General features: G+C 51.3%; 6 protein-coding genes across 6 annotated transcripts; 3 read left to right on the forward strand and 3 right to left on the reverse strand.

Annotated features, from left to right (window-relative positions):
• The first annotated feature begins 171 nt into the window (after positions 1-171).
• Positions 172-1,891, forward strand: BU25DRAFT_408235 (uncharacterized protein). Its single transcript, XM_033705763.1, has one exon. The coding sequence runs from the start codon at positions 410-412 to the stop codon at positions 1,736-1,738; it is 1,329 nt and encodes a 442-aa protein (XP_033564453.1). The 5' UTR covers positions 172-409; the 3' UTR covers positions 1,739-1,891.
• Positions 1,892-2,353: 462 nt separating this feature from the next.
• On the reverse strand, positions 2,354-4,217 carry BU25DRAFT_429338 (uncharacterized protein; the record flags this gene model as incomplete). The annotated part of the gene is made up of 2 exons (XM_033708545.1): positions 2,354-4,082; positions 4,147-4,217. The coding sequence occupies 2 exons, from the start codon at positions 4,215-4,217 to the stop codon at positions 2,354-2,356; spliced, it is 1,800 nt and encodes a 599-aa protein (XP_033564454.1).
• An 811-nt stretch (positions 4,218-5,028) lies between these two features.
• BU25DRAFT_456027 (C-24(28) sterol reductase) lies at positions 5,029-6,763 on the forward strand (the record flags this gene model as incomplete). The annotated part of the gene is made up of 5 exons (XM_033709982.1): positions 5,029-5,384; positions 5,441-5,953; positions 6,068-6,475; positions 6,558-6,699; positions 6,752-6,763. The coding sequence occupies 5 exons, from the start codon at positions 5,029-5,031 to the stop codon at positions 6,761-6,763; spliced, it is 1,431 nt and encodes a 476-aa protein (XP_033564455.1).
• Positions 6,764-7,520: 757 nt separating this feature from the next.
• BU25DRAFT_255149 (uncharacterized protein) lies at positions 7,521-9,300 on the forward strand. The gene is made up of 3 exons (XM_033701659.1): positions 7,521-7,887; positions 7,943-8,209; positions 8,258-9,300. Exons 1-3 carry the CDS (start codon positions 7,627-7,629, stop codon positions 9,224-9,226), a joined length of 1,497 nt encoding a protein of 498 aa, XP_033564456.1. The 5' UTR covers positions 7,521-7,626; the 3' UTR covers positions 9,227-9,300.
• A 477-nt stretch (positions 9,301-9,777) lies between these two features.
• BU25DRAFT_408240 (uncharacterized protein) lies at positions 9,778-11,554 on the reverse strand. Its single transcript, XM_033705764.1, has 2 exons — positions 10,975-11,554; positions 9,778-10,630 (listed from the first exon to the last, which is right to left on the reverse strand). Exons 1-2 carry the CDS (start codon positions 11,204-11,206, stop codon positions 10,152-10,154), a joined length of 711 nt encoding a protein of 236 aa, XP_033564457.1. The 5' UTR covers positions 11,207-11,554; the 3' UTR covers positions 9,778-10,151.
• A 2,016-nt stretch (positions 11,555-13,570) lies between these two features.
• On the reverse strand, positions 13,571-14,479 carry BU25DRAFT_387340 (uncharacterized protein; the record flags this gene model as incomplete). The annotated part of the gene is made up of 2 exons (XM_033704433.1): positions 13,571-13,630; positions 13,700-14,479. The coding sequence occupies 2 exons, from the start codon at positions 14,477-14,479 to the stop codon at positions 13,571-13,573; spliced, it is 840 nt and encodes a 279-aa protein (XP_033564458.1).
• Positions 14,480-14,832: the final 353 nt, after the last annotated feature.

The raw sequence follows: 14,832 nt of genomic DNA on the forward strand, positions 1-14,832 counted from the left end.
TGGATGCAATCGCAATGACCGTTTGGGAGACGGTGCAGGTGAGTGAAGGTACTAGGCTGAGAGGGACTAGACTAACCTGCAGCCCCACTTCAGCGTCTCGTGGGACCACTCAGCGACTGAGAAAATGACTCAGATTGATTCAGCTTTCATGCCATGACTTCCTCCGCCGTACTTGTTTATTCTATGCGAAAGCGATGCTCTTTACTTAGGTCCTGAGGAAGTTGTGGGCTGGAAAGGGCGGCCCTTCTCAGCTCTGGGCAGGAAAGTATAACTGTTTCGCCCTCGCCATCCGTAAAAAAAAACACTCGCCTTCGCTCTCACCTCTCAGCAACCTCATCCGCCACATTTGTACCAGTGTTGTATTCTCCAAACCTCACACTATCGTTATTCGTAAACGAGACCCATCGCCATGGCAGGCCCCAGCTCTGTAGCAGAATCACTCCAGCCCTCCGGCATGCCCGAACACGATCTTACAAAGGTTGAAGGTCTCCACAGTTATATAAACGCATGCGTCCCCGGCTACGAGAGCTGTAATGTTCAGCGTCTCGATGGCGGCACTGCCAACCATGTGTACCGCATGGAACTGGCCTTTGGAGTCGGCACTATCTTCAAGCACGCCACAGACCAGCTCGCCTCCGACCCTAGTCATACTCTGGATGCCTCCCGGATGGACTTTGAGGCTGGATTCCTGGAGAGATTGTTGGATGAGGAGAGGCTAGCGAGTCCGTCTGATGATTCTCGACCTTGCTGCGCTATGCAAGGTTACGCAAGGGTACAGATCAAGCAGACGCATACGCATCCAGTGGCTTTCAAGTCTTACCACAAACACAGAAAGCTTCTCAACCTTGAGGACGGCGGACCGATCAATCTCAAGGATGCGTACTCTAAGCTCAGCAGAGACGACATCGAGGAGATTGGCACAGAGCTGGGTACATGGCTGGCTAACTTCCACGAAAATACAGACAAGACTCACGTTACTTCTGCTATGCCAGGTCACAGCAACAACACAACCGGCATAGCAGTGTGCCGTCACTCCTATGAGAACCTGCCTGATGTAGTCGTAGCGCAAGGACATGACCCAAGTGTTGCTCGTCTGATCAACGAAGAAGTTGGCAGCTTATTCAAGAGCGACGATGAATGCGTCTGCCATGGCGACTTCTGGCCCGGCAATATCTTGTTACGGAGCGCCATGTCAGACCAAGGGCCATTCACATTGACGGTCATTGACTGGGAGATGGTTCGCATCGGCAGCAGTACAACGGATGTGGGCCAGTTCGCGGCTGAAGCTTTCCTTCTCGATTCTTTCAGGGGTGAAAAAGGCCTTCACGCTGCCTTCATGAATGCGTATGCAGCGGCAAGAACGTCCATACAGATTGACCATGCTTGGCTGTTAGGAGTTGCAGTACACTTTGCCGTCCACCTCGCTTTTTGGCCGGCACGCAAGGTACATTGGACGAGAGAGGAGGATACGCTGAAGATAACATCCATTGGCACAAGTGCACTCCGCATGTTGGAAGATATAGTGTACATATCGCCAAACCCATCGAGCTGGAGTGTTTTTCGATTCCCTGAGACGTGGAACGTAAAGGAATATGTGGAATGGCTTAGAAAGAGTAATCGGAGAGACATCCGCAAGCGCATACGATCCAAGAGATTTGGCAAGAAGCGGAAGGATAGCAAGCTATTTGTGGAAACGGAGGAGACTGATGGCAATAGTTCCGATGAAGCACCCGATTAGCAGCGAGGGGTTCGGAAGCTGCAGCATTCCTGCAGGGCTTTCTGGCGGCTTGATTGAGCAGCTCGAGGACATATTGTGGCTACAAGGTTTGGCTAGGCTAATCTTTGAATGCTCGAGACGATTGATAATCTCATGGCTTCAGATTGAATGTACATCTCAAAGCCCGAAGATATCTTTATAGATTTTCTGCCCGCCGCGAGAACCTCAGAGCATGTGCTTCTTCGGCACTAATGTTGATGTTGCCATTGTCCATCTCAGCCAGTTTTGTACCGTTCTGATCTTCCAGATCCTCACAAGATCAAACGTAGCAACAAAGAATGCTGTGATGATAGTCACCTCTCTTTGACACGGTCCGGCAGATATTGCGTTGGATCCCATTTGTCTGGCTCGACCCATACTTCAGGGTCTCTGTGTGCGTCTGCCACGTGATATATAGGGAATGACCCAGGGATAGCGACTTCATTGCCGTCATCGATGGGAATGGATCAGTTGCTGATATTGTTCCGGAAAAAGCCCTTGTAAATTCAGACGGTCTGAGCTGCGTATGTACATCCGTATGTCGAGGAGCCGGCTGATTAGCTTCTTGAGCATGATGTCTTCAATATAACGTGCAGATCAAAGCCTGAAGACATCGAACCGCGTCTGTGGAATGGCTTCTCGCCAATCTCCCTCTCTCGCATTGGTCCCAGGACTGGCCCTAGCTTTCCACACTGTGGCAACAAGGTCTTCCAGAACTACTAGATTCCTGAAGCCAAGCCAGCGCTGCGCTTGGAACCAGGCGCGCATACGTTGCTGCACCTTTGGTCCGTCACACTCGGCTCCAAGAACTAGCACAGGCCACAGCATCAAACAGCCCAATTTGCCCTGGCCGACGCGATCGATGGATTCCAGTTCCTGTAAGCCCAATTCCACGAGATCCTGAACTGATGCTACTGGAGCGCGACGTACACTTCGCTGGAAGAAGATGAGCCCGGCGTAGTAGAAAACCATGGAAGTGTGATGAATGACAATGCCATTCGTTGCGTTGGTCGCTACTGGTAATGGATTTTGGGGTGGGAGGCCAGGAAAGTCGAGATACAGCTGCAGCTCAAATGTATCAAGCTCTTTCTCCTGCGCAGGGGTTCTGTCTTCTGATACATCCGTCAACATGGTGTTAATGCGGTCGTGGGCTCGCAGGAAGGACCTCGACACGCCGTAGTAGGGGAAGGTGAACTCAAGGCCGTCGGATGATCCACTTTCGTCGTCTAGAAATGCTTTGAGATGATCTGGTACTGGGAAGCCACAAAGAATAGCCATCTTCACCATGTGCTGACGAAATGCAGATAATGCGGCCTCAGGCAAGCCCTGAGATTGTAGCTGGGCTAAGTAAGCCAGTCCACCAGAGACGTGTGTGCGCCATCGTTGGGTCGTGCCGGAAACGGCCTCTACAGCGATGCAAGCCATGATAGCCATTGCAAAAGACTGGTCTCGATGCTCGTCAGCACGTGCCAGGTTGTGTCGAAGATGGTGGACTGCCTCATTGTCGTGGTACAGAGCTAGAACACGGTCTTGCTCGTTAGTTCGGCCGGTCAGCTCGAATAAGTTGTAGGCTGCGGACGCACAAAGAGCGTGGAATATGGCGACGTCGGCGTTGGAGCCCTCTGCTTGAGAGACAAGGCCTTTGAGGGCCATGGGTAACATCATAGTACGACAGGGATTGTGTGGTTCATCGATAAGAACCAGTTTACGGCTGGTGAAGGTGATCCAGTGGTGGATGAGCCGTTTCTGCTTGGATGGCATGGAAAGAGCATCTAGGTGGCGTGGTGCGGCTTGTCGGTCCTGCCTTCCAAGGCTCAAGAGAGTTTGAGCAATGGGCACCGAGTCCTCACGAAAGTTGTCGAAAGACTGGATTGGGTCATCAAGTGTGCCGTCATCCCCTTGGTGACTCGTCTCGGGCACAGACACGTAGTGGCCAGGCGGATCCATCGATTCTGTGGCGCCATGTGAGTGATGAAAAGAGAGTGTGTCCGTCGCGGAGTGCATTGTTGCAGATGACTGCACAGTGAATACGCAGAACGCTCCATCTTCCAGCTCTGAAGTCTCTCCAGGACGCCATTCGTCGATTGTAGTCAAGGTAGCATCTAATTCGGGAGAAGGCAGATTAGTGAGAGGTGGGAAGGAGCCAAAAGAAGCCAAAGACCGTCTAGACGCCTTGGTTTCCGGCTGGTGAGACTTATCTCGGCGACCATGTTCCTGGTCATGGTCTGCTATATCATGTGGGTTGTATTGTACCCAGTTCAGACGGAGGCCATACCCTTCACACGCAACACCAATTTGGCGGCAGCGCTGGCACGCAGGAGTTTCCCTGCGCGCAAGAATACAGGTTAGTGCGGCTTTGGTACTGCAAAGTTACTGCTGGAATGACTTACTCATCGCATTTGACTCGACGCGACCGACAGGTCCAACACCCAGTAAAACATTTTGTACGCTGTCTTTTCATGCTTAGCTAAAGCTCAATTGTATGACTTGATCATGATGTATCGTTGTCTTCATCAAGATCAGTACGACAAACAATACGGCTTCAGGAGGTCGCTCACTACGAGTAAGCACTAAGCCTCAGCAGGTACTGCTCCAAGCCCTCCTCATTCCATCTTTCCCCCTTTCATACTTTGTCGTGACGAGTACAAAGATTCTGTATATGATGCGTGCTTGAATAAGCTGAAAAGACAAGAACTAACGGCACCGTCTTCATACGGGTCTTAGGTAGCTTGGAGACATGCCGAACCTGATGTTGTGTAGAAAGGACATAAGTGGTTGTGTTGTGGTATTTGCTTGTCATGTCGCTTCGATTTGCAGTCTGTTGAGCTTGGCAGACCCACATCGTCGGACAAGCATCTCATTGGTTCGCTATAAACTGCCTGCCCCACTGAGCCTTACTAATATCTCACTAGCGCCTCGCTCGCTGTGACCTTCCTGCTCATAACGCAGCAAGAGTCGTGCTTGTACAGTCTGACCATCATCTTGCGCAGACCCAACGACCCCTGAATGCAAATCGGAGCTTCCTGAACAATGTCTAGTCTTGCCGTTATGTTAAATTGCCTTGAAATGACGGTGGATCTAGGTGACAGCTTCGCTCTACATAAGGTGCATGCCGTACCTGCCTCAAAGTCTTCCGTCTTGTTCCAGGGTTAGCTAGCCAGGTTTTACCATTGAATTCGTTTCTCGGAAGACGCCAGAGTGTCTTCTACCTGCTACTTCTTCACCCCAGCATTTTTGACGTACGACCTTTCGCCTTCAAGAGTTGTGCCAGTATGGGCGTAATAACCACGATCAGAGAGCGGAATGCCGCTCCAACAGAGAAGACCTCCACTTCCGCAGCCTCCTCGCGGCAGACTGAGCAGAGTCCCAAATACATCGATGGCGAATCCGATGAATTTGAATTCGGCGGTTCCTTCGGTGCAGCAGCTTTGATGATCGGCTTTCCTCTCCTCATGTGGTATATGTGGATTGGTGCCACATACTACGATGGCCAATTCCCAATGCCAGACGCCAATCAGACCTGGGGGGAGTTCGCCCGTCACATGGCTCACCTCGTCTATGAGGGAGCCTTTCCTACAGCCAAGGCCTGGACACTCTACTGGACGTTCTTCATCTTTGAGGCGCTCATGTAAGTCACGTTCTTCCTATCCTCTCAAGGACTCCTCCAACTTGACATCCCAAAAGGTATTGCTACATGCCCGGCGTGATGAGCCAGGGCCGACCTTTGCGCCACGAAGGCGACAAGAAACTCCCGTACTACTGTTCGGCCTATACCAGCTGGTACGCCACTCTCGTCATCGCTGCCGCGATCCACGTTACTGGAATATTCCCCCTATACACGCTCATCGATGAGTTCGGATCTATCATGACTGTGGCGATCCTCTCAGGTTTCCTCAACAGCATCATCGTCTACGTCCAGGCGGTTATTCGTGGCAGGACACACCGGCTTACCGGATATCCCATCTATGACTTCTTCATGGGCGCCGAACTCAACCCTCGAATCGGCATCCTGGACTTCAAGATGTTCTACGAGGTCCGGATCCCATGGTTCATCTTGTTCCTCATTACCGCCTCTGTAGCCGCGCGACAGTACGAGACCTATGGATACGTCTCGGCTGAAGTTATCTTCCTGATGGGGGCACATTTCATCTACGCCAATACATGCGCCAAAGCCGAGCAATTGATCATTACCTCCTGGTGAGTACACATATGCAAAAGACCGCGCACGCCCCTTCCTGCTCGTCGCTCTCTCTATACGATGCGAAGGGGCTTTCCGATCAGACTAGCTGACAGTTTGCCTTTCTTGTGCAGGGACATGTACTTCGAGAAGTTAGGTTTCATCCTGACCTTCTGGAACATGGCTGGTGTGCCTTTCACCTATTGCCATTGCGCACTCTACCTCGCTAACCACGAGCCGTCCGAGTACCGCTGGAGTCGGTTTGCGTTGTTGGCATTCTCTGTCGTATATCTATTCATGTACTGGATGTGGGACTCGTCCAATGGCCAGAAGAACTCATTTCGTCAACAGGAGCGTGGCCAACTCATCGAGCGTAAGGCGTTTCCCCATATGCCCTGGACAGTCATCAGGAACCCACGCGTTATCGAGACGAAGGCTGGAGACCGAATTATGGTAGACGGTTGGTTCGCCATCATACGCAAGCCTAACTATGTGCCTGACATGTTCTTCTCGATGTCCTGGGGTCTTATTACCGGATTCAAGTAAGTTGCATATGCCACATCTCATTTCGATCGACTCGAGCGCGTGAAGAAGTTGGAACCTTGTTGCTAACGAGTGTTCCAGGAGCCCCTTTCCGTGGTTTTATTTCGTGTTTTTTATGGTTATGATCATACACCGTGCCCAGAGGGACATTGCGAGATGTCGCAGAAAGTATGGAGAGGCCTGGAGCCAGTACGAGAAGGAGGTACCCTATCTGTTCATTCCAGTAAGTAACGGTACTGTTCATGTGCTAAGGACCAAGGCTGACAGTTCCGAAGTATGTCATTTAAGGCGGTTCCTGCCGCTGCATGTACTACCCCATGAGTACTGTCGAGATGTCAAGATTGAGCAAGTGTATCACCGTCGCAGCGAGAGAGGCGTAGCAGAAGAGAAAGATGTCGGTCGTAGGAGCATTGAGTTTCTGCCGCACTGCCGTAACGAACACTACGAGCAGCATAGAAATGCGCAGACTTAGTCGAATCGAAGTACGGTATCTCCACAAGAAACATACACAAACGTCACAGATCCGGGCTTGTGGTTCGTTTCTCGGTTCGAGCGGCAACGTCCTGAGATCGATTTGTTCCGTAATTTGATCGGAATCCTGTGTTCGGAGGGTTTGCGGCGCGCGTGACGTCACCGTCTGCTGTCTCGACATGCAAGAACATCACAGACTGACCTTGATCACATAACTTCCTGGCTACAGAAGAGACACTTTGTATCGCGATCTTCGACAATTTCTCAATTCTCCAGCTGTTGAGCGGTCCCATGGTGCCTGCCAAGCAGCGGTAGATCGCAGTTATACGGGGTGACGAGGATGACGATCCCGCACGCGACGCTACGCGAACTAGGCTATGTGACATCATGAAGCCAACTCTATCGTTCGAGACAACGCAAGCATCATCAAGATGCCAAATTGCAAAGGGCAGACCAAGCCCCGTCATGAGGTGGAGAAAGACTTAACCAGTGAGGGTTAGCGCTTGCCTTTTTTGATGATGCGGTCTCACGCGGTCGGCAAGATGTTGACGTTTGAGGTTTGCTCGACCTACTTCTGTCTTGTATCGTGCCTTTCGTCGTTTATCTCGGTGACACCAACCGACATCCTCACTGTTGATCTGAAGAGCTTTTGTGTTAAGGGAAGGAACTTGCAGGCAACATGGTGGGAGGCAGAAGACGAGCGCTTGAATCAACGTGGTCGTATCCCAATGGAGATGATTCAAAGAAGAAGTCCGATGGATATGACCGCACTGACCTAGAAGCTGCATACGGTTCTATTAATCCAGTAAAGCCACGACAGAGGTTTCGAGACGCAATCCAGAACACCATCCAAGATAACCGAACGGCGGAGATGAAGAAGCAGCTGATCGACAACGTGGATCACGAAGCTTTGGAAGAGTACAGGAAGAGTGAGGAAAGTGTAAGATTACAACGAGAAGCAAGTTGAGAAACACACTCTAACTAGAATTGAATAGCTCAAGAGCATCAAGAACAAGAAAGTTCGTGCCTTCTATGAGGAGCAGAACAACCGTCTTGATGACTGGCTCGAGGTAGACATGATTGTTACCTCGCTCGCAGATGACATCCTGGATAGCATGCACCCAAGAGACACCGATGGTGACGGTGTAGTTGAGGAACGAGGACCTCTGGGTAACAGCGGCGAGGCTCTCGAACCCTTTCTACCTGACGACGAACGTGAGAAGCGAGTAAAATCAGCTAAGCACGTGAGATGGGCGATTAATGTAAGTGCCACGAGTTCAATGATGTAATAACCTACTGATATGTTGTAGATCAACGTCGCAGTCAACATCCTCTTGCTCGCCGCCAAAGGAGTTGCAGCCATCTGGTCTAGCTCGCTCTCCCTGATCGCATCTCTGGTCGACTCCGCACTAGACCTCCTCTGCACTGTGATTATCTGGACGACCAATAGACTCGTGGGCTGGCGTCTCGATAAGCTCAAGAAGAAGTTCCCCGTTGGTCGTAGACGTCTCGAACCCCTTGGAATTCTAGTGTTTTCGATCATTATGGTGATATCCTTCCTGCAGATCCTCCAAGAATCCGTCAAGAAGCTGCTTCCAAGCGGCGATCACGACGTCGCCACTCTTCCACCTGCCGCTATCTTCGCCATGGTAGCTACTATCGTAGTTAAGGGCACAATATGGATCGGTTGCGCAAGAGTCAAAACAACGCAAGTCCAGGCTTTGGCACAGGACTGTAAAACAGACGTCTACTTCAACACACTCTCCCTTCTATTCCCTCTTATCGGTCATCAAGTTGATGTCTGGTGGCTCGACCCCGTCGGCGCCAGTATCCTCTCCCTCTTCATCATCTACGACTGGGCAGGCACGTGTCTCGAGAACGTCACGCGCTTGACTGGAGAAGCCGCTAACAACCGAACAGAGCGAAAGCTCATGTTCATGGCGTACCGTTTCGAGCCGCTTGTTGAGGGCTTCAAGAGCATCAAGGCTTACCACGCTGGAGATGGAGTGTGTGTGGAGATTGATATTTTGATGCCCGAGGATGCACCGTTGAGGAAGGCCCATGATGTTGCAGAAACGCTGCAGTATTGTTTGGAGGGGCTGAGTGAGGTTGATAGGGCATTTGTGACTGTTGATTGTCAGTACACCACTTTCATTTTTGTGAGCGCAGTTGCTAATGGAGTGCAGACATGTCGCAGGGTCCTACTGGACACAGTCAACAGGATGGCGAGTAGTGGCGCGTTGAGAGTAAGTTTTGGAATTGAATTTGATATTGCATAGCGAGCTTGTTATGCATGGCGTTCTGTGGGTGTCAGTTGGTCTGCGTAAAGCACTAAGAGTGTACCTATTCTAAGATCGCAATGAACTACCCCCACATACCTACGTGATGCAGCCTAACGCGCTCTGAGCAGCGTAAGTGCAGAGCAAATTACATCTCTTCACACATTATACATGCAAGTAGAGAGAAGATCTTGTCAGTCGAGCTAGAAACGATATACAACACCGACCTTCTGAATGCGATGCGAATGCATGCACGTTGCAAGTCCCGCCGCATCATTGGGCCGCTTGAAGCGTTCCGAGCCGCTGAGCTTTAGACTGGATCCGATGTCTTGGCTGCCTACATTGAGACACTGTACCTTTTCGGTTCGGGAGATAAGAGATGCCCCGCACTTGTACCTGAGCTTCCGTATGCACAGAGGCGATCGAGGTTGTACGCATGTGATAGCGGGTTGGTATGAAGAATGAATGCTGCTAGCTGTGTTTGCTGTATGCCAGTGTACACTGATCTTAGTCTGGCAGACTGACATGCGTCAGAAATCTGTGCTGGATGTCGATCTTACTCTGGATAGCTGGACTTGTTATTCACGTGGGAGCCGCTGGCTTGAACGCCTTGTTAGGTGTCTTCTATTCATCCTCCAGTGCCGCGTATGGGTACTTCGGACAGTCTGAGGCCGTGTTGTATGATGCAGATCGATGAAATTGTGTGTGGTGTCCACAGGGGTGTTGTAGATTCGAGTGTAGTGTAACCAGTCCGATAACTCCTCCCCAAATTTGAATCCTAATGATCGATCCGGATAGTGACCTTCAACGCCTCGCCTCGTATATCATGTAATTGAATGGGCCGGTCTGCCCTCATGTCTTAAAGGCATCTGCTCCTCAAAGCCGTGAAAGGTGAGACTAATGTTAAGAAGGACCCTCATAGCGCTCATGAAGCCTTCTTCAGCGCCTCTCCCGTCGCTTTCAGCAGCATCTCTCTATCCTCCTCGCTCATGTAGTCGACCTTCTCAACCAAAAGCTTCTTCAAAAACAAGTTCTCCTTCCGCAACCCCTCATTCTCAGACTCCAGTTTCCTCATCTTTTCCTGCATCTCTCTGCTCATCTCCATCAACTGCTGCTCCCGCTGCTTCTTCTTCTGCCGGAAGCGTGCGGATGCTGCTTGATTGCGTTTCCGCTTATCCTCGTCCGCCTCCACAATGATTGGGTCAGGCATCATGCCAACCTGGGGATCAGGGCTAGTAGCTGATGACGTCGAAGTCGCGTTGCTGTCCGGATAGGGAGTACGGTATGCGTTCATGTTGTAGGCAGCCGTGACTGGAGAAAACCCTTGGAGCTCATCTAGAATGTTGACATCAGGTTCGTACTGCGACGGGAGGTGTGTCGACATAGGGGGCATCGTGTGCAGGCCTCGAGAGCGCGTTAGTGATTGTGCCATCGCGGAAAGTGGAAACAAAACAACATGCGAAAGCAATCGTTGCGTGTCAATAATTTAAAGCTCATGTTGACCATAAGCACCCTAGATGCCCTGCATAGGCACCCGCCTAAGTTGGTGAATTTCCCTTGAGATGTGGTGCTCACGTGACATTGCGTGCTTACCTCGGAAATGACGCCATGCAGAATCGGCAACCTAGAGGAATGGGAGTACAAACCACGAGCAGGGAGTGGAGGCTTTGAGAGCTACCGAGTAGTGATGGATGATGTAAAAGAAATCGAACGCAGAGAAAGAATCTGGTAGGAAAGGGTGCGCTTACTTGGGAGCGACGGCGGGCCGCTGTGCGACGCATATGCGAACGGGTGGCCGTGTGCATAGCTACTGTCTTGCCCTGAAAGATGCAGTGTTCCTGGGACTTGATAGTCGCGGTCGGTATGGTAGAATTGAGTTGCGTCGAGCATCTCGAAACGATCACGTCCAGACGAATTCCCATTCGCAGATACGTCGGTGAAGATCTGCTGTCCAAAGTTTGAGTGATAGGTCTCCGACATTACTCTCCATCTGCTATGCGCGCTTTGCAGTTTCTGTTGATTTGGATCGTTGCGCTGTGGTTGAGAGTTCGTGGTTGATGGTGAAGCTCGGACGAACCGCCGGGGTTGATAGCTGACGTGTTGGTGCCGCAGAGCAGGTGCGATGGTGTGCTACCCTATAAGAATGGCAGCGTTAGAAAACAACGATGTCACCCAGCATTGCGCTAGCTTTCTGACTGCATGCCGCCCTCTTAAAAGTTTTGTGTCTCAGCGGGGGGTGAAGCTGGCGATCATGCGTTGTGGGCAATTGCGCCATATTTCCTATAAGGTCTGTGGTACCTCCACGCTTTTGCATAACTATCCTTGTTTGTCTTGAGACATTACTGTGGAGATGGAGTAATTTTGGCTGCGACCCTGAATTCCAGAGCTGTTTTTACTGCGCGGCATCTCCGTCCTAGCGCAGCGGATAGGCTCATGGTAGTTGGCGCTTTCAGCCACCCTTGAGTCGAGTGTGTTCTCGACAGCAGATGCCCTTCTAAACGTTAGCCTCGAACTCATTTCGATGAAAAATTTCCAAGCCACGATAGCCCCATAGTCGCCGCCACTGAAGATCAAAGCCTGGTGTCAGCAGCTCACATCTACCGGTGGTACGAGCCGAGATATTCGCGATGTTTGTCTCGAGCAAAAGAGGCTCAATGTCGCATAGCAGACACACGATCAGGGTATTGTATGTCTATCCAGCGGCATTCCTAGGCCATCATCTCAGAATGTCCAGCGACTCGCACTGCAATATCTGAGTTGGCAACCCACTCACCGCGAGCCGCGCTTGGCTGGCCCCGTTCGTACGCCTTCCGCCGTTTTTCGGACCGCGTACAAAGCTCAAGTTCTGAATCATGATCCCTACCAAACACTGGACTTTCTATCTCCGGAGCACAGCGCACAGGCTGTCGAGGTCGACGAGGTCCAGTCTTCAGAATGCAAACGACGTGTTGCATGAATTCGATCTGGGGGTGGAGTACAATATCACTGTCGCTCATAGTGTCTATTGCTATGTCGAAGAGCGTTCAGAGAACGCTAGCCAATCGCTGTGCAGAGGCAGAGACAATTAGCGATCGGATTAAGCAGCTGAGGTGACTCAGACAAAGCTGGGAGGCTCACATGTACGTGTTTCCACAGCTTGTAAGTGAATCCATCATCATCTGTCGAAAGCCCAGTGCAAGGCCCGAGCCGCGGGACGTCAATCGTAAGCTTGAAGTACATGATCCGAATATGTAAGCTCTCGAAAGCGAGAGCGAGACCCGCGTTCTAAGGCAGTCACGTTGCACGATGCGCGCTCACACGTACAGCCTCAAGGCTGCAGTCCACAATGGACACTATGCAGAACGCTCGCAGATACTCTTGGAACCTCAGTAGCTGTCACTGACGGTCGCCGACAGTCGCCATGACCAGCAAGGGGCATCGAGTCGTTTGCCACAGACTGTGATCAAGGAAAAATCCGGGTATGAAAGTCTTCTGCCACGCGCTGTAGTTCCACACCAGTTCCAGTGACGGATGATTCGCCCTGGCTTTGCGCTTGCAAGCCTCACACCAAGACTCAAAAACATAGACAGAGCCAAAGAACGTAGATGGGTGATCGATACTCGTGTAGTGACGGGATCAGTCCATGTCAGGCTCAAATTCATGATCATGGGCGAAGACGATTGGCGAAGTAAATGCAACTCGAGCTAAAGTGCCGCTGTGCGCGTCAACAAAGAGATGAGGAACTGAAATCGTTGCAGGGTGATGCACATATGGCGAAAGCACGAGCTGGAACCGGCGTCGGGTCGCTAGGCGTGGTTTGGGCTAGCGTTGGTACCAATAGCCGCGTATAATACGGAGTGGGTACTGCTGCATTCCAACGGGATCTTCCGCCACAATTTTACGTCTTCAGCAGCTAGACCAGGCGCAAGGGAGATCCGCGGCACATGTGGTCTGGAGCAGTTGACCTTTTGTCGGATCGGGGAGCTGTCATACGCAAGCTGCACGGGAGGCTAAGGAAGCCGATGGATCGTTCTTCCACTTAGTGTAGTCTCGATCACCCAATACAGGTAAAATGCGCCGAAGTGGATCTCCTACGGTAGATAGTCAGTGTATGATCCACTTCCCGAGCCTTGGTGTTCGCTGTTGTGGATCTCAATTAAATGTTGAGAGCCGAAAGTGTTCACGTCCGGCTTCTCCAGACCAGTGGTTTTGGTGCGTGCGGAGCATTGGACTGTTTCGAGGTCCCTACCACGACCTTCTCCTTGCTCAAACTCAGAATTTTCATCAATGGCAATGCCGTTGCTTGATGACTGAGTTGAGTTGCATAACTTTGCCACAAAGGTGGACGATGTCGTTCGACGTGAGCTAGATCATATATCGGATAACCATCCGGACCCCATGGATATGGTTCTCCCAGCCTCGTCTCTGCCAGGTCATTTAGCTCTGTGTTGGATATCACAGTATTTTGGGTGGTGAAACGGTTGTAGAACTTACCTTTGCTCGAGCCCATACACAGATGAAGTCATCTCGCTTCAGTGTGTCGATGAAGCCTTCACCGCTTCCAGCTCCCTCACTTGTAGACTGAACGGGATTGTGTTTGCAACCCCAGGTGACGCTATACTGCTTCACCATCTCTCCCTCGAAGACCGACTTCTCTCTTGCGACCTCATTGCCCTGCAAGTACCATGCATACTCACCTTCTTTGACACCTTGGGGCTTGACTTGCATCATTTCTGTGCAGTGTAATCGCTGAGGTTCCATGGCCGACAAGGGGCGTCGTACCAAATCTACCATGCCAGTAGAGTGCATGATGTCTGAAGCAGCGCGAACACCTTCCACTATCTCCCCTCTAACATTCATCTCTCGTAGTCGGCGAAGTCCTGGCTGCAAATGGTGGCGTCGCGATGATGAAGCCCCTTTCGGTCGAATGATGGAGACTTCGAACCACGATGATGTCTGATGGGTCCCTTGCGTATCTTCAGTGGTCCATCCTTGGTCATGACTGACAACCGTAAACGCTATCTCGCGAATCTTACGGTGTTGTGCGTGAGGCCATTGATATGCTGGCACATAGAGGTAGGGGTACGCTACTGGATAGTCCAGCGACCAGGTACCGTCCACGAGGATGACATGCTCTTTGGAGCTCGTATCGACCTCCATCCAGTAGTGAGCTTTGTCCAGGATGCACAGTGCCAGCTCATTAGGTAGACGGACCGATGTGAGAATCGCGCGGGCGGTCTCGATGTCTTTCAGCGTGGGTACGAAAGGCGCCATGGCGTAGAATAGGGTCTCAAATTGACTGATTATGTTCAGCTCGGCGCTAAAAGCAACTATGAGAGGTGGCAGGCAGCTGATGAATGACTGACGTTGCTTGGAATGTCGAAGATGAGCAAGGGCACTAGGGTTAGCGCACACTCCGCATTACCGACGGCCCGTGCCCGATGGCCCGATCACTACCCCGACATTTGCCATGCAACTAAGACTAACTGAGAACAGCAAGAGCAGACGACGGCAGCTCACCACAAGACACCGATATAGATACCAAAGATAACGGCATCGATGACTATGTCAAAAGAGGAAACGCTGAGTCAGCTCGTTGGGAAGCCAAATGCTCTCCGGCATTGGAT

Source organism: Macroventuria anomochaeta (assembly GCF_010093625.1).
Source record: "Macroventuria anomochaeta strain CBS 525.71 unplaced genomic scaffold BU25scaffold_7, whole genome shotgun sequence".
Classification (NCBI taxonomy): Eukaryota; Fungi; Ascomycota; class Dothideomycetes; order Pleosporales; family Didymellaceae; genus Macroventuria; species Macroventuria anomochaeta.